Source organism: Phaethon aethereus (assembly GCF_964289735.1).
Source record: "Phaethon aethereus genome assembly, chromosome: 4".
In the NCBI taxonomy this organism is placed as follows: Eukaryota; Metazoa; Chordata; class Aves; order Phaethontiformes; family Phaethontidae; genus Phaethon; species Phaethon aethereus.
Genome location: NC_138578.1, coordinates 18,024,938 through 18,051,061, shown reverse-complemented (window position 1 = coordinate 18,051,061; position 26,124 = coordinate 18,024,938). Strand labels below are relative to the sequence as shown.

At 38.1% G+C, this 26,124-nt stretch overlaps 1 protein-coding gene across 3 annotated transcripts in view; it reads left to right on the top strand.

The window, feature by feature from the left end:
* Positions 1 to 26,124, top strand: part of LRBA (LPS responsive beige-like anchor protein) — a gene marked incomplete at its 3' end in the record, with an annotated part of 428,602 nt that overhangs the window by 154,713 nt on the left and 247,765 nt on the right. For all 3 annotated transcript variants that reach the window (XM_081999652.1, XM_081999651.1, XM_081999650.1), the window contains one exon: positions 25,953 to 26,119. In XM_081999652.1, coding sequence (XP_081855778.1) covers positions 25,953 to 26,119 — 167 coding nt within the window. The remainder of the gene's footprint in view (positions 1 to 25,952; positions 26,120 to 26,124) is intronic.

Sequence of the window (26,124 nt, the reverse complement as noted above, 5' to 3'; positions counted from 1 at the left end):
ATAGTGTTTTCCTATAACATTTAGCCCTGAAGAATGGTATATGCAAATGTGGTTTTGATCACATTTAAAAGCATTTTGTGATTGTGGCAATGGCTAGTTCCAAAACTGCAACTCTTTTTTTTTTTTTTTTTTTTTTTTTTTTTTTTAAAATGGTTGCAACGAGCATGCATGGTTCAGATCAGAAACAAGCTTTGCCACCTGAGCTATGAGGAGAAAGGAGACGTGGCTGGTTGAGTGAGGGATAAAGATACAGAGACAGGAACTGTTATACTTTTTTCGTTCTTATTTAGACTTGCATTTCTGGTGTTTCAGATCACACATGAAATATGCCATGATAACATTTGGTCAGCAAAAATCCAACCCCCAAATTTCTTTTTTAAAGATCTGTAGTATATTTACTGCTACCTGGTTTTAATTCTCCCAATAAGAAGTCATGACAAAGATGAGCCTTGCAATATGTGTGTCAGGTTTGGGACAGGTTTGCACCATAGTAAAGCAATCTAGTGATAGAGCAATCTAGTCTTATAAAGTTTTCTGTAGAACACTATTTTTTCTTTTTCTTTTATTTTTTTTTTCTTTTGAAGGCAAGGGCAGTTTTAAAATAAAAGGCAAAATATCTTGTCATCATTTAAAACTGAAGTCTGGTATTTGGGGCACATAGGGACAGGAGAAAGCAATGGGAAATTTAGACAAGCTTCGTAACAAAGTTCTGTAGTTATATATTATTGTATAGTATTTGATTATAAATGGGGTAACAATGGTCATTGTAAGAGGAAGGAGAAGCCTAGGAAAATCGGTAATACTAGGAAAGGTAGTGCTGTGCTTAGCAACTGCCCATGTGAACTGAAACGTGATGTATTTGTTGTGTGACACTTTAAAAGTTGCACAGGGTTCAAAGGGGAAGATACCACTCCTATTTGGTTCTTAATTCATTGCAATTACAGGACAGATGTTTTCCTTCCAGAAATGGATTGAGAAGTGTCCACTTAGCAATTCTGTCACAGCCAGGAGGAGATAGAGAAGCAGCACCCAGTGTGGCACACGTTCACTTTGCTGCATAAGGTCTGATTGGACCTTTCTTTGCTGTGTCTCCATGTGGTGGGACCCTGTGTTGGTCAGAACATTGAGGGAAGTGTCTATACCCTTTCCATAAAGTAGGATGACCAAAAGCACAGGAAGAGTCTGTAAAGCAAGGGTGGGTTTTTTGCATACTGTTCCAGTTTGTGCTGTAACTTTAGATATACAGAAAATTCTGAGTGTCTGCGTGAGATAGATTTACGTTAAAAGGAGTTGAAAAGATTTATTTTCTCTCCTCCCTGTCTTCTCAAGGCAATTCTCTCTGTTTCAGAAACTTCAAATAAAGTGTTTTGAACAGCAGCAAAATCTGCAAATCCACTACTTCTATGTCTGGTGGCAAGAAGGGCATCTGTCATCTTGGCTTGGCTATTTTTCTGTTTCTTCCTTTTTGTCAGGATTCTCTGTCTCCATTCACATTGCAGACCCCTCCTTTGCCTCTGCAGTCCTGCACCCCAGAAGCTCCTTCAAACTGGAGATGCTCAGCTTCCCTCACGGAAGATGCAATCTCCCACCCTCTCTAGAGGGCTGTACCTTACAGCTTAGCAGCCTGGACAAAGACAAAAAAGTCTTCCTCTTTAGTGCCTGGCCACTCCTTTTTTTAGTAGGTGATAATATAAGATAACAAATGATGAGTGAGCCCATTATGCTGTCATTCTTCTAAGCTGGTATTGCAAAAAAACACAGGAAAAAATTTGCTTTGGAGGTGAAGGAGGGTTTTTTCTACAGCTGAGTAGAGTCAAAGGTCAACCTTTTTATTTCCTATTTTTTTTCTGATCCTTTCTTCACCTATGTTTTCACTGTTACCTCTATAAGTAGTTACATCTATGAATGTAGACATACGGGGAGGTCACGGGGAGACTTGAGACATATTTTACCCATTTTACAATGTGATTAAGCCTCAAAGAGGCCTGATGAAGCAATATTCCACTAATTTCTCTAGTGAGGTGGCATTGAAACACACATTTTTACAGTGAATGTGGAAATGTGAGCATTCCTAACATAACTTGCAACCCTAATAACTTTAAATTTTGCCCAGTGTCCCTGGGATTTATATGCACAAGTTTTTTTCAAAATCTCACCCTGAAGGTTTAGTAGAGCTGAAAATCTTGAAGAGGAACCTTTTTATGTCTGAATTCCAACAACTAGTTTCATGCTACCACCTGGACTGCTTTCTAGAAATGACCTTGAAAAATGTGGTGATTCGCACTATGTCTTAGATTATGTGTGCAGACTGCTGTGGAGTCAGGCCTACGAGAATAATTGGATTTGGTGTGAGGAGGGGGAGGGAATTTTGTACTCTAATTGACTTTATTTTATAATTTATGACAGGAGTGCCCTTTGCCTTGGATATGCATCCTGTCTTATATAAATCTCTTCATGTATTTGTGTGTGAATATACATATTTATAGAATTCTAAATATGTAAACCTACTAGTGTTTTAGGCCTGGACTGTTCAAGCATCACAGTGTTTCATCTTTCTGGCAAAGGTTCAGTTTGCTGTTGAATGGCACTACTGGATTTTTGCCAAAATCAGTGATGCCATATCTTAATGCTTGTGTAAAGTATTTTTAATGAATATTCTTCCAGCAACGTGTGTGTGTGTTGTTTTTTTGGTGGGGTTTTTTGTGTGTGTTTTTTTTTTTTTTTTTTTGTCTGGAAGATTCACATGAAGGAATAGGAAAATGAGCGAAAAGTTACTCTACAGAACCAATCGTAATGTTGCACATCATGAATGTGTGTAGAGGATCAATGGACAGTGCAACACAGTAATTTTCAGAAAACTTTCTAGAGCAGATGGACAAGGATTCTTCATTCTGCATCTGTGAGGGAAACACACTTCTGTAGTTTTTTTCAGTAAAAGTGTAACTGCTGCTGTAATTTACAAACTAACCTGCCCCCTTAAAGTGTTTTGTGTGGCATCATTCCCTTTAATTTTTGGTCTTACTTTTTCAAATCCTCATCATCCATAGAAATACAAAGTGCTGGCATTCTTATTATTGGGTATTTCTGTTGATTAACTGAGAATTTCACATGACTTTTCCTTTGCATTTGTTATAAATCATGCTAGGCAGCTAACTTCTCTGCATGATTTCTCTTTAATAATTAAATCTAGCATTTCCAGCTGCTGTAAAATTTGTTGTCCTTTTTTGTTCAGTTATGTTTTTTCATGCGGAAGACTTGGATTTCGTCACAGTTTTAATTCTTATTCAGTATCAATTTATAGGCTGTATGTAATAAACTGAATGTTTTACTTCATAGCTCATGCTGAGACATGAATCTTAATGTTAATACAAGTATTGCCCTGACAGAGGTAAGATGCAAGGCGAGGCAAGCATTCCAGTAGTGACTTGGATGTAGCTATTTGCTTTTTCTTTCCTTGGTAGAAAACGAAATTCAGTGGTTCCATTGATTGATAATCTTGTGTATTCTGTACTTTTCCCCTTCAGTGTACTAAGCATTAAATGTTAGAAGATGTTACTTGTATCAGAGGAAGTAACTAAAAAGTACTGCAAATCAATTGTGGCAGAATAGCCGTATGTCAAAGAGAGTGTTTGAGAGCCCTTGAAAGAATTATGAAAACGTATTTGGTGCCTCGTAGTTTCTGTAGATAATTGTTACTCTATATGTAACCAACAGGTACTGGGGGAAAGAAAGTTTTAATCTTGACTGGGTCCCTATTCTCCATGTAATTTTCCAGTGTTTTTTATAAAAGCTGCTTTGTTACAGAGTTTGTACATCAAAGAATCTTTCTGTGGCTCTTACAACATCCTTTTACATGAAGTGTTATTCAACACACTTAATAGCAGTGACCTTATTTATTAGGACAAAAGATTTTGGAAAGCTTTCAGTGGGTATTCTGTCTAGCGGTGTGGGTTATCAGCGATGGATCTTTACAGAACATATGAAGATAATGGATGGCGCGAGTTGTAGGTGCCCTGTTGCAATGTAAACCAAAAATTATAGTCTGTAAGATCGCAACGATCTAATGGGGCAACACAAAGGAAGTTAGAGGTACCCCCACAGAAAAATAAGGCTTTACACATTTTGTTATGAATGGGCTTAACTCTCTCAAATTTCGATTTGTGAATGAATGCCGCCCTTTGCATTGGGCAGGTTAGGCGCCACTGCGCCATCTGTCGGCAGAAGGAAGAAACATCTTGACTTTCATTGCTAAACACATTGTTTTTTGAGGTATTGTATACTCTTCAACAGAGTGCTGAGCATAGAAAAATAGGGTTTTTTTTTTTTCCACTGGAGGTTTAACTGGTTTTGTTCTGCTGCAATATGTTGACAAGTCCCAAACTGGAAAATTAAGTTTCTAATATTCCTGAGGTGGCAATTTTAAGGCTTCATTGCCTCATGTGAGACAAAGGATACTGAAGTGAGAAGTTCCTTTTCCGTTTGGACATTATAATGTTTTCCCTGTGCTCTGGGAGTTGTTGGGATAACGTATTGCCTGATTATGAAAGGAGGAGTGAAAAAATGTGGTTTCTCTTTCGCCATGCTGTAATAAGCAATGGGAGGAGAAGGAATAAAAACTTGCACTGGAATGCTGACATCTTTTTTGGTTATATCTCAATTTAAAATCAAAATACATTACAGATATATGTCTAAGAACTATCAAAGATATAATAATACTGTTTCTGAAGCAGCTTGAAAGAAAATTCAGCTTAGAACTACTCTTTCCTATAGACTTTTCTGAGTGATGTTATCTTTGTTACTGTTTTCAGATAATATTTTTGGCAAATTGAGACAAACTATGTGAAGAATTAAATGTAATAAGTATTACTGGGCTTTTCAAATCATACTGAATATGGAAATGAAATAGATTCATAACTGTAGCTATTTCATATAAAAAACCCTATTCTTGTTTTTCTGAAGCTAATGAAGTTTATTACTTTATAATTAACGCTTCATGTTTAGCAGTATCGTGTTGAGACTCTTCCACATTTTATAATCTATGCTATGCTTCATTTACATATTAAGTGTAATTTAAAAAAAATCTAGGAATGTCATGAAGATATGAGTCTTTTCTGCACAGTGTTTTACAATATTAGGTGTATGAGATTGTAACTTCTTATGGCCTTTTTTTCTCTCCCTTTACATATTTAACACATCTACTTATTCTTCACTTTCTGTGAATGATAAACCTTCCTTTCTTTTGAAAACTTTTTATCCCCTCTTGCAAGTACTCTTACAGCTGATTATTTTCACTAGAGATTATCAGTGTGCTTAATTATCTACTCTCCATGGCTCTGGAAGTCTTAGCAGAACATGCTCTGGAGTTTTGTTATTTTTGTAGACCCTGGAAACTTAAAAAAAAAACCTCTGCCAGAAGGAACCAAAGACTCAATTCCTGTAACCACTTAATATTTTATAATTTTACCCTGCTACTTTAATGGCTGAATTGGAACAGCATAGGCATGAAGAAAATGGGGTAATCAGAAGAAGTGAGAGCAGCATTGTATGCTTCTGCTGAGATCTATCTTCTGCTAGACTGGGAAAAGACATTCCTTTTTGAATTTATCTTTTGCTGTGGCAGTGCATCTTAACTTTTTTTGTGTGCATGTGTGAAATCCATAATCGTAAGGCTGACAGGGTGGGGTTTGTATTTTTGTTTTGTTTTGGTTTTGTTTGTTTTGTTTTGGGGGGGTATTGTGTTGGGGTTTTTTTGTAGGGGTTTTTTTTTTAATTATTATTTAGCTCACTAGCTACCTAAATACCACACAAAATCCAGAACAACAATTAGTGCATGCTTACAAGACTCATCAACATAAATAAGGTAATATCTAAACAGTGCTTTATTAGGATTGGTTTCTGGTTTTTCTTTTTGCTTTTTAATTACAAATTCTAAGTTTCAAACTTGCTACTTAAGTTCTTTGAAAGAATAATTCTTATAGTTAAAAAAGTGAGTAAAATATAATAATCTTTACTGTGGAATATCTCTTTCACAGCAATGACTTAATGAGTTACTTCCAAGTGGTCATGTGTTAGGAAAACAAGCACAGAAATATGAATGTCTGGTCTTTTATTAATATGTACAGGATTTACATAGGTAAGTTCCCCTTATCACAGATAATTCTTCGTGAATGCTGACTTATGATGGGAATTACTCAAAATACTCAAATGAACATCTCTAGTTATTAGGGTATTATAGAACCATGGGTTCTGCCAGTTTTCTGGAATAGGAAACCATTTGGCAGTAAACTTCAATAACTTGAACTCTGTTTAGAGCATTCAAAATCCAAAATCATTTAGGATGTTAACACATTCCACTTGGAAATTCCATGCCTTTTTCTATTAATCTACATTAATGATGTTATTCTTTTGTTTAACGGATGAATAGTTTGCTGAGACTCAAGAACATCCGTACTGGGTTAGACCAAAAGTCCATCAAACTCGGTACTCTAACAGAGCTGAATAGTACATGTCTAGGGACAAGCATAAGAACAATGCAATTATATAGGGGTGCAGCCTTGGTTCTACCCAGTTGGCACGGATCACATTTTGGACACAGATTTGCAATTCTCTATGTGAATTTCACCTATTGTTTTATCTCCCAGTCATTGTGTTAGCTTTTTTTCATGTTTGATTGTTGGTTTTACTACCTTGAATTACTTAGAGCTATCAGCAAAATTTGACACCACTTCCACTCTCCGGTCATTTCTAAATTTAATAACACAGGGGGATTAAATTGGTGATTTCCCTCCACTTTGAAGACTTGCTATTCTTTTTTTAACCCTGTTTCTTTTGATTTAAACTATTTTTATCAACATAAGGATGCTCCTATGTGCCCTACCGCATCCTGCCTTTCTTTAAATATCTTTTTGGCATTCAAACAGCAGACCTTACGAACTGGATCTTTCTTGTCTGTGTCTCCAGTGGCTTGTTGAAAGAAATCTAATGAAGCATGACTTCCCATTACAAAAGCAGTGATGACTCTTGCCAGTGTGTTTATTCCATTGTTTGCTCTTTGCTTTAAACACAGCTACCAATTTGTCTTTTATAAATTTCAGACTTATTGCCATGTAGTTCCCTGCTGTTCTCCAGAGTCTATTTGGCATATTTCCTTCTTCTACTGAGGCAGTTCAAAGAACACTGTAGCAAATGGCTTTGCTGCGTTCATCCCTGAGTTCCTCTAGATCACCTGGGCGAATACCGTCTGGTCCTAGCAGTTGGTCACTTGTCATTTTTCTTTTAGAACTTCTCTGCTAGCACTTCTCTGTGGTGGTCTTGTGTTCCAAGAACTCTCTTTATCCTGTGATGTTCTGTTAATTCTACAGAGAAACCTTAACAGGCTCACTGCTCCTGATTAGTTTGAAAAATAATTTATTACTGCCCTTTATGCCTTTATGCAAGTGTTCCTCAAACTCTTTTGGCCTGCTTCATTCTGTTTTTAAAACTAACATACCATAGTTGAAATATTTTTCCGTTTTCCTTCTTCGAACAGACTTCTTGAAGAATGCCATTTTCTTACAGCCTTCTTTCTCCGCAGTTTAACTATTCCTGCCTTTCTTTTATTTTAAAAAGCCTTTTGATGGGTGGCATACGTTTCCTTTGAACCTCTAATATTGTATCTTTTTATACAGTTTTTGTGTTGTCTATTAAAACATTTTCCATGTTTTGCTGCATCTTTTTATGTTTGTATTATGAAAACGAAGCTAGCTAGTGAAGAAATTTCTTGCTTCAAATTAGATGTTCCTATCAGGAATGTTGTTGTTCTCACCTATTCATGAAAAATAAATCAGTAGTGTTTACCTTGTTTATTATTCATGCACTGACTTTTATGGTGGCTCATGCCAGGCAGTGATTCTAAAATACTCTTGACTGAAGTAATACTGTAGAGTGGAAATTTCCAGCATTAACAAAGCAAATATCCTGTTGTGCTTGATTGGAGATTTTCTTCTAAAATTCCTGTCCAAAGATAGCTTGCACTACTTAGGTACCTTTTTAACAAGTGTTAGTTGTTCAGTTTTGAAGAAAAAACACTGGTGACAGTATACATCTCTCCTATGTGCTTTATTATATGTTAGTTTGACTTAAACAAGAAAGACATTATATTAAAACAATTCTGATATTGGTGCTGACAAGGTCAGAAAAGTCTTCAGGGTCTGAATACCCAAAGGTGTGTTTTCTCACTATTCCAACTGGTAAGTTGGACTTAAATATTCTGCTCAATTGTAAACTTTTTATAATTTATTTTTACTTGTGTTCAGCATGTATTTCTTTGTTCTTATTTGATTATTGTCTTTTGACTTCAACGGTCTTTTTTTCTTTTTTCTTTTTTCTTTTTTTATCTAGTATTTATCACATCTCCTCTCCTCATTTTGCTAGGCTGTATGAGTTTTTTAATCTATGGTTTTCTTCTTCTAAGGTGGTGTCTGCATACTCTAGATCATCCTAGTAGTTCTACTCTATGTCTGTTCTTGGAAGATTGATTCCTACTGGAATACGGAAGAGCAAGACTAATCACATTGATAAGGCCATTTTCAAGCCTCTTATCCTATCTCAAACTATGGATACTTAAGGACGAGTTTATTAAAAGGGCAAACAATATTCCCAGAATACCTTTGCACCCTTCTGCAATTTGAATTTCAGGGACTTCTGATACTTGCTTGCCAGAAATTATGGCTATGTGCTTAGTACCCCTTCAGGGATTATTTCCCCTATTTGTCCAGTAAAACTTTGAATCCACATGGACTTTCATTAAGAGTCTCACTGAGTTAATTGCAAGTTGTACTGGAATCGTAGTTTTGTTCTTGTGTTGTAAAATGTCTTTTGCCTGGTAGCAAGTCAGGTTGGAGGGGAGACAACCAGTATTTGTTAGAACACCTTCTGTTCATTATACTGTTGTAATTAATAGAATAAAGCTGTTACTGTTAATAGCTGATAACCACACACAATGCCATCACTTACACACTTAGAGCTGGAGCTTACAGTTGGGAGGCTGACTCCAACTGTATGTTCCAACAAGATTAATGAAGGGTTTTACTGGCATTCCAATACCTTCAGAAAGTGCTGCAGAAGGTCCTTTGTTTCATGGGGGTATATATACAATCCTGTATTCCTTGTTTGCATAGAGTAACCATCACTCTCTCAGATGTTGTCTGAGTCATACAAGCTGCTAGCACTAGCGTGAGCTAGTGGTGGTGTACAGATTCAGCAGACCTGTGGTATTCTGAATTGATCATATTTTGCAGGTTCAACAAGACTGCTGGTCCCTAGAGTTTACCAGCCCTTGGGAAACTTTCACACAGAACCTTCTCGCTGAGACGAGCAGCTCCACAGCGGAGCGCTCCAGCACGGTGCACAGTGGGGTTTCCTGAACCTGAGGAACCTCAGGGGGAGCAGAGAAAGCTGCCAGGAGCCCACAGCTCGTGCAACAGCGGCTGAGACCTGGGCAGGGCTAGGAGCAATGGTGGCCAAGCCACCCTACACATATAAAAGAAGCCCTTAGGGTGTGCTAGCGATCAGGGTGGTCAAACAGGGCATGATGTATCAGCAAGGGCATGGCACGGCAGTTCCTGCGGAAGGTCATGCAGGAAGGGCATTGAAGGTCTGCCAGCTTGACCAGGAAGCAATGGTATCAACCTGGTAGAAAGCCATGGTGCCTCTAAGCTCTGCACCCAACCATGACTGATGCAACTTCCCAGACAGAGCTCCAGTGGGAACATGCATCCACACGGGTGTCAGGCTGCAGGCTGTGCCCTACTTTTACGCCGGATGGCAGCTGTGAGCACACCTGTGGGAGGTGCACCCAGGTAGAGGAACTCCTCTGCTTAGTGACAAAGCTCCAGGAGGAGGTGAGTAGGTTGACGAGTATCAGGGAGTGTGAGGAGAGAGAGAGACTGGTGGAATTGCACCCTACCTTCCCTGAGACAGGCCCAACAGGCAGGCAGGATGCATGATACGGAGGATTCCCTATCCTCTCTCTGCCTGGCTGAACACAGGGACTTAAGGCATAGGGGGCAATGGTGACAAGTTCCTGCCTGGTGCAGCAGGCACATCTCCTCTGATACCCCACTTTCCCAGGTGCCGTGGCATAATAGCCATGAGGCTCTGCAAGTGGAACTGAACAATAACGAGGACGATGGTTCATCTAGCTTGGAGGTGTCGCTGAGGTTAAGTTGGCCTATGCCCTGCATCAAAAATGCTTTCATAAAGGAAAAAAACATGGGTCATTGTCTTAGGAGACTCCCTTCTGAAGGCAACAGAAGGCCCAATATGCAGACCAGAGCCACTTCTTAGGGAAGTCTGCTGCCTCCCTGGGTCCCAGATTAAAGAAGTGAAGAGGAAACTTCCTACCCTGGTACGGCCCTCAGATTACTATCCGTTATTGATTTTTCAGGTAGGTAGCGATGTAGTTGCAACAAGAAGCCCGAGGGCAATCAAGAGGGACTTCAGGGCCTTGGGACAACTGATTAAGGGATCAGTAGCACAAGTAGTATTCTCCTCTATCCTTCCAATTGCAGGGAATGATAAGGGAAGAAACGGAAGAGCCAGCAGATCAATACCTGGCTCCGAGCCTGGTATCACTGCAGAATTTTGGGTTTTTTGATCATGGGTTGGTTTACGTGACACCAGGCCTGCTGGTGATAGACGGGGTACACCTGTCTCAAAGGATCTTTGTGCAGGAGTTAGCAGGGCTCATTGAAAGATTTCTCCCAAATTCTCTACCTCCTCCCTGCCCAGCAGCACAGGGGGACAGGGAATGGGGGTTGTAGTCAGTTCATCACATGTTGTTTCTGCCCTCCTTCCTCCTCAGGGGAGGACTCCTCACACTCTTCCCCTGCTCCAGTGTGGGATCCCTCCCACGGGAGACAGTTCTCCACAAACTTCTCCAACATGAGTCCTTCCCACGGGCTGCAGTTCTTCATGAACTGCTTCAGTGTGAGTCTGTTCCACGGGGTACAGTCTTTCAGGAACAGATTGCTCCATTGTGGGTCCCCCACGGGGTTGCAAGTTCTTCTGGCAAACCTGCTCCTGTTTGAGCTCTCTTTCCACAGGTCCTGCCAGGAGCCTGCTCCAGCACAGGCTTCCCATGGGATCACAGCCTCCTTCAGGCACATCCACCTGCTCTGGCGTGGGGCCCTCCCAAGGCTGCAGGTGGAGATCTGCTCCACCGTGGAGCTCCATGGCTGCAGGGGCACAGCCGGCCTCACTATGGTCTTCACCAGGGGCTGCAGGGGAATCTCAGCTCCAGCGCCTGGAGCACCTCCTCCCCCTCCTTCTTCACTGACCTTGGTTCTGCAGAGCTGTTCCTCTCACATATTCTTGCTCCTCTCTTCAGCTGCAGTTGTGCAGTTGTTCCCCCCCCACCTTCTTAAATACATTATCCCAGAGGTGCTACCACCGTTGCTGATGGTGGGTCAGCGGTGGGTCTGTCTTGGAGCTGGCTGGCATTGGCTCTATCAGACGTAGGGGAAGCTTCTAGCAGCTTCCAACAAAAGCCACTCCTGTAGCCCCCCACTACCAAAATCTTGCCATGCAAACCCAATACAAGTTTATAATAGCATTAACTTCCAGGTAAAATGTTTTTAACCCGTCTTTATAATTCCAGAATTAGTGGAAACATTTATGTCTTGAGATTCTTCCATCAAGGCACAGGGAAGTGAATTATTGAAAAGATAAAAATAAATTTGTTTGCTTTCTGTCAGAGTTCATATCCACAGCCAACCTTGATAGAAGACCAGAATGATTTAGACAAGTTTGCTTTGGAGATTCATAACATATGCTTGCTGGACAGAATTGAGTTATCTCTGCTCTGGAGAGTAAGTTATTGTAGCAGGAGCTGACAGAGATGAAGATAACTGAGGGAAATTCAATTACCTTTTAGTGTTTTCCTTCTAATAGGATTCTTAATGTGAAAAAGATCCTTAGATGATGTGCCTATGTTGCTTTGTGAGATCTGCCTTGATACCTGCATCCAGAATAAAGTGAACTCTTCTTTTCAGGCCTTCATTAAGGATGAAATATGCATCTGATTGCTAAATGGGTATTAACTTCTGATCTAACATATTGTCGTTTGTAGCCCAGATGTATTTGACAGTCTTTTGGCAGTAGTCTTGAATATTCTCGCGAATGCAATTTAATTTTCAAAAGTGTTGTTTTTATGTGAGAAGCTTGCTTGTAACAGGAATTGAAGAAGGAGGTCGCAAAATTGTAAAATATTTCCCTATATTCTAGTTCTTGTTTCTGCATGTTTGTTTTCTCATTTTACTTTTTCTTGCAAAAGCATCTGAGTTGCAAAGACTGCTTATGACTGACCTGAGTTCAGGCTCTTGGGTTAAAGCCCATCCCACTTGAGTATAGCTGGATTTCATGTGGAACCTCTGCAGTTCTGAAGTACCAGGGTTGACTGGTGCATACAGGTATTCTGATGTTATTTGTGTTACTTGTAAAAATTTCAATTTTTTTATAATGGCTGGTGGTTGAAATGGAAAATCTAGAAGGAACTTTCTGAAGCCAGTTTGTTCTGCAGCTGTGTGTACAAAAACATACTGCTTACGAGTTCGTATACCTGCAATATGCTTTCTTTTACTCACCCATTAAACTACTGCCTGTGACTGAATGTATTTATGTGTATATCCTCCAAAAGATTTTATTTTTAAAACTGACCCTTATGAGCTTCGGAAAGTAAAGTCCACTTTTTATCTGGAGGATTTATCCAAGCACTTGCACACTGATATGTCTATAAAAGAAAGGGAGAACAAGTATCTTCATGTTAGGTTTATTTGCAACCCCAAAACAGGTTTGGATGTGCCTAAAACCCACAGCATACCTGTCCTATAGATGTCTGTATTGAAAATCTAGTCCATAGTTTGAGTAGTTACTTGTCTTGACCTATGGCTACTTGATTATGCAAGCTGTAGATACACTTGTCATAAGCTTGTACTCAAATTGTAGTATGAATAGTCTCATCTTGTAGTTACACCAGTCTCCTCATTTAGGCATGACAAAGTTTGAATCATGCAGGGTTATTTTTTGATGTTCATGAAAGTGGCTTATGAAAATCAACTTTGGGGCAATGTGGGAAGTAAAACATATTAAAACATATGCATTAAGATATTAAGATGTTTAGAAAAGTTCGTAAGTAGAGCCTGAAGGCATTTACAGTTAAGTTGTTCAATGTTACCTATATTTCTTAGTCACATAGAGTATTTTTCTCTCTTATTTATTGGAATATTATTGAGGAGGAAGCTGTGCAAAATATTGCATCTAGTGTAATAATTTATCCTGAATTGATATTTCTCATTCCAATGAAAGCCTCAGCCTTTCATTGAGAATGCTCTGTTCTGAATACAAAATATAGTTATTGTGCTGAAGTAATACTTCATTGAGTGATGGTTGAAAAGAGACAGTAATTGTTTCAGTAAGGATTTTACAATTAAATTGCTAAAATGATCTTTATTTTGTAGTAGATAGACCTTGAAGTCTGTCTGGGGTCCAGGGAGGGAAATGGTGGAAAACTGTAAAGCCACACCCAGCCAAGGGTGACATTCCTGTTAATCTTTTAGAAAGGTGGCCTCTCATTTCTTTGTAGACCTATACAGCTTTCCAGGAAAGAGAACGAGACTGCACTAATCAGAATTCTTAACAGAAACTGAAAGGTCCTTTCACATTGCAAAGCAGTGAGATAGAAGTGGCAGTCCAGCTTTTCATCTTAACTTTCCTATATTAGCTTTTAAATGGGAATCACTATAATACATTTTTTGAATCTTCCCTCTTCATCTGATTCGTTTATAGAAATGTTTCCAGAATGAGTCCACCTACTGATTTTTCTCTTTGACCTAAATAGGAGAAAACTGAGCCAATCCCTTTGAGATGGTTTTAGATTATGAAAAGGAAGATCTATCAGGCAGTTAAGTTGCTCTTCAGATAATCACTGTCAGGGAAGGTGCCAAGTGACTTAGAGACCTCTGGATTTCACTGTTAATCTGAGTCCTACTGGAAGTGTCATAGTTAATCCTTATAAAATCTTACTATTTGTTGTGCTTTAACCCAGTAGGGCAGCTAAATGCCACAGAGCTGTTTGCTCCCTCCCTCCCCACCCCTGTGGGATGGGGGAGAGAGTCAGGAAAAAAAAAAAAAAAAAGTAAAATTTGTGGGTTGAGATAAAGACAGTTTAATAGGACAGAAAAGGAAGGAAAACTATAAAACGATATACAAAACAACTGATGCACAGCACAATTGCTCCCCACCTGCCTTTTCACCCTGAATCCAAAACACAGCACTATACCAGCTATCAGCAAAGCAAATTAACTCTATCCCAGACAAAACCAGGATACCATTAAATTGTCCTCACACAAGGAAGAAGATATGTTTCCTGATACTTTCATTACTCCTCCTCCCCCCCCCCTTTTTCCTTCTCACATTTCTAGGTCCTGGTTTTTAATTCACTTTTTAGAAAATGCATCTTCAAAGATTTCTGGCTATCTTAAAAGAAGAGATTTAGATATCTTTTGGAAGTAGGGCTTGAAAGGCGATGATAGTGACTATAATGATGAGCAGTGCAAGTACTTTGGTCGTCGTTAACGCTTTTTTTCTTTGTGCCCCAGTGCTAAGATACTGTTTTTTTTGTCAAAAATTTGTTGGAACAAATTCTGGGTCTAAGTAGTAATGCGAAGGTTATGACATAATGGATTTTGAGATTTTCATGCTTCTTCCATCCTTCTCCCTGCCTGTCCTTGCAGAAATTTGGAATTTACATCTCATCAAACTATCCTGAATTGTCCTTAGAGCAATTTGAGATTCCATCTTTTGTGATTGATGACAGTTCTTGTCTCAGAAATATTTAAGGGAGGTGACAGACAAAGCAAGCAGAATGCTCAGTTATTGGATGGGTTACTATTTTATAGAGAACATATGGCAATTATGAAATAAATTTTGTCATAACTTGGGACCAGAGACTTACAATACACCATCAGGGTGCCATGAGGGCCAGCAGTGCCCCACGCTAAGTTGGGCACCCACTGCAGTACCACAGCCTCCTGGGCAGGACCTCACCAAGCATCTCCAACCTGTCATCCACCATGAGAAGAGCAGGGCAGCCCTGGGGGAGGGTGGCCAGGGCCAGCCTGAGGCTGGGAAGCCCTCTTGTCCCTTGGCTGGGGGCCTGGGAAGGATCAGGGAGCCCACAGCAAAGTGGATGAGGGGTTGGTCTTGGCCTCTGGCCACGCTGTGGGGTAGCCTCTCTCCCCTACCACCAGCAGGACAGGGTCATCCTCAGCTGCGCTGGCTCTGTGCTGGCCCTCAGCCCTGGGAGGACCTTATGCCACCTACGGACATCTCTATCATTATCCTACCGTTAGTCCTGAATGTGTTAAACATTTACAGAAGAAAAAGTCAGCTATTCTGACTTCTGAAATATTGCTGCTTGTTTTTTCTTACGCTGCCTGTTAGAAACCCCAAATACCTCATTTCTAAGCAGTTGTTGATGGCCTTGAAGCCAGCATGACCCATCTTGGCATTGAACCAAGACTGTTTTACAAGGCAATTTCATGTGGTTGGCAGCAGAGGAGGGAGAAATGTTTCTCAGGTTATTTTTGAGTGGCAGTTGTTTGAAGCTATTCAGAAATTTGGAATATTAGACAGAGGTAAATTATCGGCTAGAGTGTAACTGAAGCTGTTAAAGTGTGTGAGAAATGTTGGTACATGGTGCTTTGGTATGTCCAATAACTGTTACTTACATGTGTTTTATATAATGTTTTATATAATTTCAGTAATTTGTTTCATTTTTGTGCATGCTTCCTGGAAACTGGTGATTTTGATTAGTCGCTGTACTTTCAATACCTATATTGTTAACGAGCGAACTGTAATTCACATCAAATCCCAGATTTTTGTTTTAAAATTCCACTGAATTTGTATTGCTTCTTTATTCTGCGTGGCTATTGTGCTCTAAACGTAACAAGCTTCAAGTATTGAGTTTGTTATTTTACACTGAATTAAAGTCCATTAGTTAAATCTAGTTAAGCAGGATTTGTGCAGTTGTACTGTGTAATCAGTTTTGTGCCATTACACCAGCGTCCATGAGTTCAACTGTTTGTAACAAATGCTGATAACTGTTATTGAGAGGTAGTGCGAAAACACAGACATGCCATTTAAAAAGAACAACAAAAACAACCAGACAGAAAAACCTTGCAGGATGAACTGGAACAAAGCCAAAAATAAAACTCAGAACATCAGAGCTTTGGAATAGGAGGTTTCACAAATTCTGGTATTTAATTTTGGAAAGAGAAATAAACAGAAAGCTCATTAAATGGATCTTATATACTCTTATGTAAATGAATATATTTATGGAGTATTCTTTTTTTTAAAATGTTGACAACATAAAGGATGATTCCAGTAGAAACTGCTTGGCGCTACATAGTACTTCATTTCTCTGAAAGTGGCATCTGTGGTAGTTGGAGTACTGATTCTTGCATCATTGCGGTCTTTCCATTTAAACCAAGTGAGCAAGAAAATATAAATGTTAAAGCAATTATTATGGATTATTTTTAGTCCTTGTTCCATATCATTCAATATAAGGATCTAGAGTTTTACGAATGAGTGTTTTTAAGTTAGACTGCTGTAAATTAAGGCAGAAACTGTTGTCTTTGAATAGTCAGAATATTTCAAATGCTGTCTTTTCATGGATAATAAAATCACAGTTTTAACAAGGAAGTAAATTATCCTCCCCTAACAATTTTTAGAGCCAAATGTCAGCCTTTCAAGAGTGATATAACTTTTTCTGAATAAAAAAATGTTAATTAAACCTCAAACCTATTCATACCTATCTCATGCTGTTCTTAAATTCCAAAATTGTGTTACATAAATGCGTGATAACCAGCCACAAAGGAAAAAAACTCATACACTAGTTGGAATGAAATACAAAACATAGACTACTGAAAGAAGGAGAGGGTAAAAAATAAAGTTAAAATAATTTGCTTTTCATAGTTCGATGCTATAGGAATTCTGACAGGCGACATTAAGTTAAGGCAGAGGTTAAGCTAAAGCTGGGATTGTGACTGCTTAACATGTTTCCAAAGTAAGTGGCTAGGAATGATTTTAAAGAATAACTGCTATAAAAAGCCATAATTTAAGAATCCTTCCCATTTGCTTCTGGATTATTTTTATTAAACCTTTGCCATTTCATCATGCTCTTAATCAAAATAACCTGCTTTTAAAGTCTTGGTCTTGTAAAGAATAAACCTCTTGAGTCCTAGTTTACCATAACGTGAAGAACAAGTTTGGAGTGTTAGAAACTTGTGAACCAGCAGCACTGAGCATGTTATTTTTGAATAAAATCCCATATAATCCTTCTTTTTTTTCACAGAATTTCTGACAGTAATTTGAAATTCCTCTGACAAAAAAAACAGCCCTTAATACTTTCCCTTAATAATGAATTGAAATGTTTCTGCGGATACAGATGAAGGTGCAGTGACTCAATGGCAGAAACTAAAGGGGTTTTTTCTGTGTGTGGGAAAGAAATGCTTTGCCAGCAAACATGTTTGTCCTATTTAGCAGTGTTGTTCAAGGGTATGTGCCAGTCAAAGTGATCATTCTCCATTGTGAGAGGCTGAAAAGGTCCTGAACTGTCAGAGATCAAGTCCACTAAATTAGCTCTTAGAGCAAGCATGATAGAAGCTGGTGAAGGACAGATGGGTTACTTTTTGGGTTATGAGTTTGTGTTCATGTCTGAAGGTTTCATAGGTGAAGTTTCACAAAAGGTTTGCCAAATATGGCACAGAACACTTTTAAAGCTCCTTCTGTTGCTTGTGCAGATGATAGGTGATTTGTTCCTACATCTACCTTAATTGCCATTATGTATCCCTGTGTGTACAGTGATTTTATTGTGTGCTGATGGTATTTTTCCCTTTGTTCTTAACATGTAGTGAGTAGTATTGACCTACTACACAGAGTAGAATACTTTCAAAACATGTCTTTGATTCTGTTATTAGAGTACAGAACAAAGTTATGGAAAGGCAAACTTTTTTTTTTTTTTTTTTTGCATTAAGCATCATAAATGACATCTTAAGGAATCCAGTCAGGTCTGAAGCCAACTTGGTGTCTGAAGTACTGAAGCTTGTTAGAGATGTGCTTGTCATTGGCGTGCAACCAGTCATGGCAAGATAGGAAACTATTGTGCCTAAGTGTCTTGTTATCTCAAATTAATGTGGTTGCTCTGTTGGTATATTTTGATACATTCTGAAGCTCCTAGATTAAAATCAGAGTTGTGTTCTCAAATCAGGACACTAAACAGGGAAAGCTGAAAAGTGCTTGAGGGGAACTATGTAGAAAATAGAAATAGAAGCATAGACTCCAGGCTGCAGGGATATCTCAAGGGGCTAATCTTTCTGTCTTTTGGAAATCTGGAACTTTACATAATCTTGGAAACTGTTTGTGTAGAGATTTTGGCTGGAAATGAATTTACTTTGCATGTGTTTTGCAAATTTATAAGGAAATTTAGTGAGTGTGATGTAGCAGGAATATCAAACAATAAATAACAAAATCAACAGAGGTATGTTGATCATTTTTGCATTGTATTCTACATATAATATGAATGTGCATTCTTACATAATAATAAAAATGAATCCTATATAAGAATATACATTCCTGTAAGGTAGATATTGAGGCAATTAACATAAGTCATGTGTCAAATACTAATACACTTAAGTATTTATAACTGTGTCTTTGATAGCTATAGAAATGAAAGAATTTTAACTCATGCAAATGCCTTTCACTTTGCTACAGCCAGGGGTTAAAGCCAACTTTATAGATTAAAGTGGTACAAGGTATTTCGTAATAAGGTTCCAAATTATCTTTTGGTTTATCTGCTTATCTGAATCATTCTGGCTAAATTTTTCCATTCTTTGTGCTCTTGGAGGTTGAATTACTTTAAGGTTTAGATTTTTTCCTTGTTTTGGGAAAGAAGATTAGCGAAATGTTTCCAAATTAGAACATTGAAAACTATTACTTTTTTTATTTCATTGAGAATTTCATTTTTTTCCATGTTTTGAGGTATTATTATTGCCCCGCTGTCAGAAACATACCTTTTGCCCCTATTATGAAAAATTATTCCAAATTCATCTGACACAAAACTTGTGAAAAATTGCTGTTTATATAGTACCTTTAAGGGCTTCTTAATCAATAAGTTGCGTTGTGCAAAAATACCCAGTAGTGTGTGTTACCTGCTCTTAGAGACTTCACCTAAGGTTGATCTGTGCTGTCGGAACTGCATGTGACTCTCAATCTGTTCAAGTGTCACTCCTGTGCCAAGTCCTGGTGCTGTGAGTTGTAAAAGAGCTATGCTGGCAGTAGGGTGTCTGGAAGTCTGAATCCTAAGGAAGTAATTATTTGGCTGCAGGGGCCAAAACTGCTGGACTACTTTCTACCTACCTTACAGCTAACAGAGGTCCTTACTGTGCCTCAGTGGAACAAGACAGTTGGAGAGGTGGTGGTCACGGTTAGTGAATGAGGACGTTTCAGAGCTTTAGTTTGTTGGTGTTTATGGGAGATGTGCCATCTGGCCCCTGGCCATACGAAGATTGTCACAAGATCTTGAAGAATGGATTGAAAGCCACAGGCAGACTTATTTGGCAAACGTTTCCTGAGCTGACAGCACCACCGTTGCAGTCAATGATAACTATTTCCCCTACTTAGTGTTCATACTGTAGAGGGAAATGTCCTGATGCTGTTGCTAGAGTAAGGTACTAACAGCAAGAACGAAAGGTGAAGTTTGGGGTGGTGATCTGAGAAAGCCCGCAGATTAAAGAGAAGAACAGAAAGAAAAGCTGTGGACCACTGAAAGTAGAATTGGGACAGTTCCCTCGGCCAGTCTCCATTGCACCCTTGGAGTCTGTAATTAAATATTGTATTTCTCTTTCGACAGTAACAAGTTGCTCACACATCTTGAACTACTGGTTACAGACAAGGTAACAATCGAATACTGCTTTGCTTTGGTTGAAATGATAGAAGTCTTTATATTTTTGGCCCACTTTGAGACTTATGTTTTCACGTGATTAAAAGGTATTTTTTTCCCCCTTTTTAAAACTTAGGTTGCATAGAAATGACAATATGAAGAGATTGCAAAACCAGGTATCCAACTGTTATGAAAATTCAGAGTGGTGAATCCTTAATTTGGCCCTCACTAGGCATGTATAGTGAATCCTTAGATTATGTAAGTATATGTCTCATTTGCTGGACAGAGTGGTGTTCCTTATACAATAAGTGAGTTTGTCAGTTCCAGCAGTTGTTCATGGATCTGATTCATTTGTTGCATTGGACTACAAGTTCTTTAGTGCTTACAGTACTAATCACCATGGTGGTGTTGAAGCAGCTGAATGTCACAAGGTTGATGCAGTGTGGTTGGGAAGTGGCTTAAGAGATCATCACTGGCTCCTTCTTTGCTTACTATCTAGTCTGAGAGCACAGAGCCACCTATGCAGAAGAGCTGAGCTTTCCCCTAGAGCGTAGGAGAATTGTACTTTGATTATTTCTAGCTTGAAAAATGCCTTGTCCTTGGAAGATGTGGACACAAAGTATCGCAAATTTAATGCCTGAGCATAATGTTCTTAGGATCTCAGCCTGTTGTGAAACAAGAACAGTATGAAGGGACTGCAGACATAAACTGGATTTGCAAAAGAGGGAGGGAGTAAAGTGTCTTAGTGCATGCTTTGAATGCAAAGCATTTGGGCATATGTACAGTTATGAGCCGGCTTCTCGGTTCAAAAAGAACATTTGTCTCTGCATATTGTTTATGCCGATGGTTGTCAGTGATGCTTAGAGTTTGAATATTGGAATAATGTAGGGCACGTATAACATATCCCAGTTTGTAGTGAGGAGTAAGAGCTCTTGTTTGTGTAAAGCTTTGTCTTTGGTTGTGATTCAAGGGTGCTACTGTAACACAAATAATATCAATTAGATAAGCATTAATGAAAACAGTAAAAAAAAAAAGAAGTCTGTCTTACTAATGGATACTGTAGAATAAATCTGATGTTATTTGTCTCTACTCTTTACTATTTATTTATTCTGTCAGTTGTTTTTATATCCAGTTGAAGTCTTGTTAGTTTGTCTCATTTACTTACTCTACTAAATTGAGTTCATTTGAAAGATGCAATCTCAGTAAAAGTGCTGTTGCCTAGTCTTCAGTTGGGTTTACTAAAGCTTAATACTGTGAGACTTAAAGGTAAAAAATAAAGCTGTTGACTCAGCACAGATTAAAACCAGATGCCTCTTGAGATCCTTGCCTTTCTCTCTAATCACTAACCCAAATTGACTGTGGTAGGTTTTTTCTGGTCATGACCATAGTTTTACCAGTCTGTGTTTGGTGTGATCTAAATCAACTGTGGTTTCCACCCCCCCCCCCGCCTTGGTGATTTTAAATGCATTTTTCCTTTTTTTTTCCTTTTCCTCAGGAATGTCTGGCTAAAAAACTGCCGCCTCCTCCTCCCCACTTTGTATTACAAACAGTTGATTTAGATGCAGATTCTTTTTAATCTTCAAATCAGATAAAAGGCTGGAAAAGTGGATAAATGAGGTTTGGAAAACTATAGGTTGCAGATGAGAAGCCGTTGCATTGTGTTCAGTCCATTAAAACAAGAAGAAATAGAAGAGATACTTTGATAAGTGTTCTGCTGGTGTTAACCTTGATGGCTATTATCGGGGGATGATGCTATATCTGTTTCATTGGCTTAAGCTTTTTTCATGCTGAGAGAAATCAATACTTTGAGTCGTTGGATGACAGAGGCATCACTTCAGAATTGACGGTGGCTGTCAGACATTGTCATTGGTTGACTTTTGTTCGCTGTTGAGGTTTTAAGCTTTCATTTTTCTAAGTCTTATTCAGGAGTCTTTGTAAGATTTCCCTGGGTAGCATTTTTAGTCCAGACTTTAAACCTCAGGTCAGAGGTCAAGTGCAAAGATCTGTGAAAGCAAAGGATTGAGGAGCTCCTTCATTTACTAAAATATCCTTATTTGTAGGGAATTTGCATTAGTGGCAAGACTACGCGTTATCTTATGGATGACTTTTCCTCTTAAATGACACCCTCTGAGACAGGTTGTTCACAAAGCAAGTAGCTTTTAGCCAAATTAGACAAAGGAACTGGCATGTATAAAAGTGATCTCTGAGTTGAAGAATAAAAGTAAAAAGGTGCAATATTGCTTTTAAAAACCCTACACTACTAAACTTTCTCGTAGTTTGTAGAAAGCATTACATTGTAATTTTGGGACTGCAAAGGTGCACATGTAGATAGTACTGTGCAGAGGAAATCTTTTACTTGACATTTTTATAAAGATCAAAGATAAAATAGTTCTGAAAACACTGGTAATCCTCTTCACTGAAATATAGACAGGCAGAGTAGACTAATTCACCTTGCCAGTATTTTGCAGTAGTATTTCTGGAATATTTTCTGCATACTTGAATGCATTGTATTTTCATGTCTATAACTTGCCTTTTGGATGACCTTGTGCTCCTTTAGAATTACTGTTCCTTAAAAATAAATCTTCAGATAACCTATGTGTTCAAATAGCCTTCAGTCTTGTCCAAGCAGGGAACAGTAGAGAAGAAAAAAACCTGTTCCGCTCTGCGATAATGGCAAAGAGAAGGTTTCTGCTCCATTCTGGATGAAGGGGTAGAGAACAAGGGTCTTTGCTCTGCTCCATGCTGTGTCAAAGGATTCTGCTTAATATGCCTCTCCTTTGTAAAACTTTTAACAGCCACTGAATTTAATTAAGTCTTTTTGTAGGTAAGCTGTGGAGTGTAAATATGAAAATACATTTTTCTCCTTTCAATATTTTTTGTTTCATCATGAGTGTGAGTGCAGTACTTGTGTGATTATGCTTTCATTACACACTTGCCCAAACAGATAACAAAAATTATATAGGCCAAAGCACTAGTGGAAGGAGGGTTTGACAAATTCATTTGCATGCAACTGTGTATCTAATCGTAAAACCATATTCAAGCATGACAGGGTGCATATTGCAAGTGCAAGAGATCAAACAATAAAGAAATAAAGCTGTAAAAATATATTTTTGAGTTTGTGCACAAACAGAAATCAAGCTGAATTTTTATTTTACATAAATGGCATGATCAGGATTTAGTGTGAAATATTAACATGTACCACTCTATATCCTGATATTGCATCTCTGGAACTAGTGGATGAGGTGAACCTGAAGGCATTTGGAAAATGAAAAAACACCGTAGAGAAACAGAGACTTTTTAGTGCTTTCAAAACAGTCTAGTGGTGACTGGCTATTTTGGGATGGGTCTCTCTCCATTTCTTTTGGTGTAGTCAGTCATCTTTCACTCCTGTATTAAAAATTATTTGAGAAAGGGTGGGGGAGAAATAGCTTGTTTTTTGCTGAATATTTGGCGTATATCGTGGGTAGGACCGACTGAACAGTTGACGAGTCACGTGTATGTTCAAAGAGAAGATTATTCTTGCAAAACTTTCTTCATGTTAGTAACTATACACACGCATGCCAGATATTTGGCAGAATTGTGGCTTCTTTCTGTTCTGGTTTGTAAAACACATATTGTGAGGAGTGTGCTATGATTAAGAGGCCCTCCTGCAGTGATGTTATAATTTGATGGGATTGCTGCATATGGGAGTCTGTCAGTTTTGGTGGGTAATTGCGAATTTCTATTCATATTAAATGCTGAATTTGGTGAAAAGTGGAGTCCTATACATTTCTGTTTTGTAACAGGCTGATTTGGTTTTCATGGAAGTTGTCAGGACAATAAAGTACCATTTTTCCTTCATTTGAATGTCATGGCTACACTTGAAAATCTTTGTTGGTATTTAATGAAGGATGCATTCAAAATTACATCATAAAGAGACTTTTTTAAAAAGAGGTACAAGTTCATTATATCTTTTACAAAACATTCTAGTTTGATTTCCATTTTATCATGTTTTAAGGTCAAATGTGACTTTAATGTTCCATAAAGAGACAGAGATTGATAATGGGGAAAGAATAACCCTCTAATGTGATTTATATCTATGGATTTTATGTCAGATATGAAAAGTTGCTGTTCAAATTGTAAAGGAGGATCCATTAAAGAGCACTTTAAAACATTTTACTACTTAGCTTTCCTTATACACTTGTTTTTAGAATTCTGCCCTTTCAGGGAACTTAAAAATAACAGCTTATGAAACATTTACAAAGTGCTGAAAAGAACTCAGAATTGTCATGGGTGCAAAATAGATTAATGTATTGGAAAAGACAGCTGTATTTAAAAAGAGCTAGAAAAGTCTTGTTTAGTGTTGGTTATGATTTAGCCGTCTTATATTTTTGTGAAGAGGGGTGACAGAGTGCTTCATGTAGGAGCACAAAAGCCAATTTTTGATGTCTTATTGACTTGGAAAGTCAGCTGCTCATTCTTCACTTCATCTGGATGTCTGTTCTTCAGGTGAGGATTGCTCTAAGGTGTGGGGAAAAAATATGAGGAAATGTGAAAATATATTAAAATTGTTAAAATAGCTTTTAAATGTACTAACAGATGAATAAATATTAATGTTATATAATGTCTATGAAAATCTACACAACCCCAAGTTTTATTTTACTGTGGTTTTTTTCCACATTCTTCCTATCTTTCTCTCACTTTGACATATATATTTGTACATACACTTAAATAAATAATATTCATAGCATGCCTATTCTTCTATTTGCAGCGGTTTTCTAATGCTTGTGCATATAGATAGATTTATAGAGAAAAAGCATTGCTACTACAAATAAAAAATTGATATTATTTTATCAATAACAGAAAACATTATGATATTATGCTGTTATTTAAGCTGTAAGAAATAATTGTACTAGTGTCTGCATCAGCTGTGCTTCAAAAAGAAAAAGCGATTTTTTTTGTTGTTAGGCAGACGTTTGTGTCCATTCTACTAACTAGATCATGGAATAATCCAATTATTGACAAAGGCTGAAATGCTTTGTCTGGTATATGCGATCTGTGGAATTGCCAGATGAAAACTGAAATTAGAAACAGGGAGTGCTGATGTGGAGAAAAGCCTTTATTATTTCTACCAATATCTGAATTTGTTGTGTGTCTTGACATACAGTGGTTTGATGAGGCAATGTTCTAAATTTGGTGCCTGTTTTTTGAGTTCTGTATTAACAGACAAATTTTCAGAAGATCAACAAAAACCGAAATGATAAGAAAATGTTCTAACAAAGAATCTTTCATAGTTTTCAATTCTGTTTGTGCGTGTGACTTTCAGTTCTTGCTTGCTAGTATTTGGTTTTGAGTACCTTAGCAAATGGAAGGTGTTTATACAACAGGTGTAGTACAGCTAGGAAAATGATTAACGTTCCCACGTTGGCCTGCAAATGTGCTCAACTTCAAGAATTCATCTGGTAAAGATTGATTCAGTCTTCATATGCATTTTGTCTTCTGTCTATCTGAAGATATGTAGATTTTCTCCTTTGTTTTTGTAGTTATATATTTATACAAACAACAGCAAATGGTTCGCTACCCAAATCTAATGGAGAGTCATGAGAGTGGAGTGGTAGCTGATATTCATTAGTCTGAAACCTGCCTCTTTGTTTTTATAATGCTATTCACTTACCTTGTCATAATATAAAAGTGGTTGTGCCTATATGTTTTATTAAGCAATCAAGGCTACTAATGTGTTGGCATTTGCTCCCTAATCTTGAGTGTGTATGCTATGTGGTTAAAGAATTCATGACAAACCAAGATCCTCTGCTTGGCTGTCTGGACAGATTTACTGGGGGCAGCTGCACAGTGCCTCAATTCTCAAACCTGTAAAATGGGGTTAATTCTTATTTCTCAAGGGTTTTGTAGAAGTAATTAATTATGAAGTGCTTCAAAATTCTTTTGGATGGTATAATTAAAATGCTAAGTAATAAAGTCTTTATTTTCTTCCTAGTCACTGTGTGCCCAGTATTCTGCAGACAAACGGGAAGAAGAAAAAATGTGTCATCATTTGATAATGGCAGCTAAGTACCGAGACCAGGTGACTGCAACTCAACTAATACAGAAAATTATCAACATACTGACAGACAAACATGGAGCCTGGGGAAGCTCTGCACCAAGGTAAA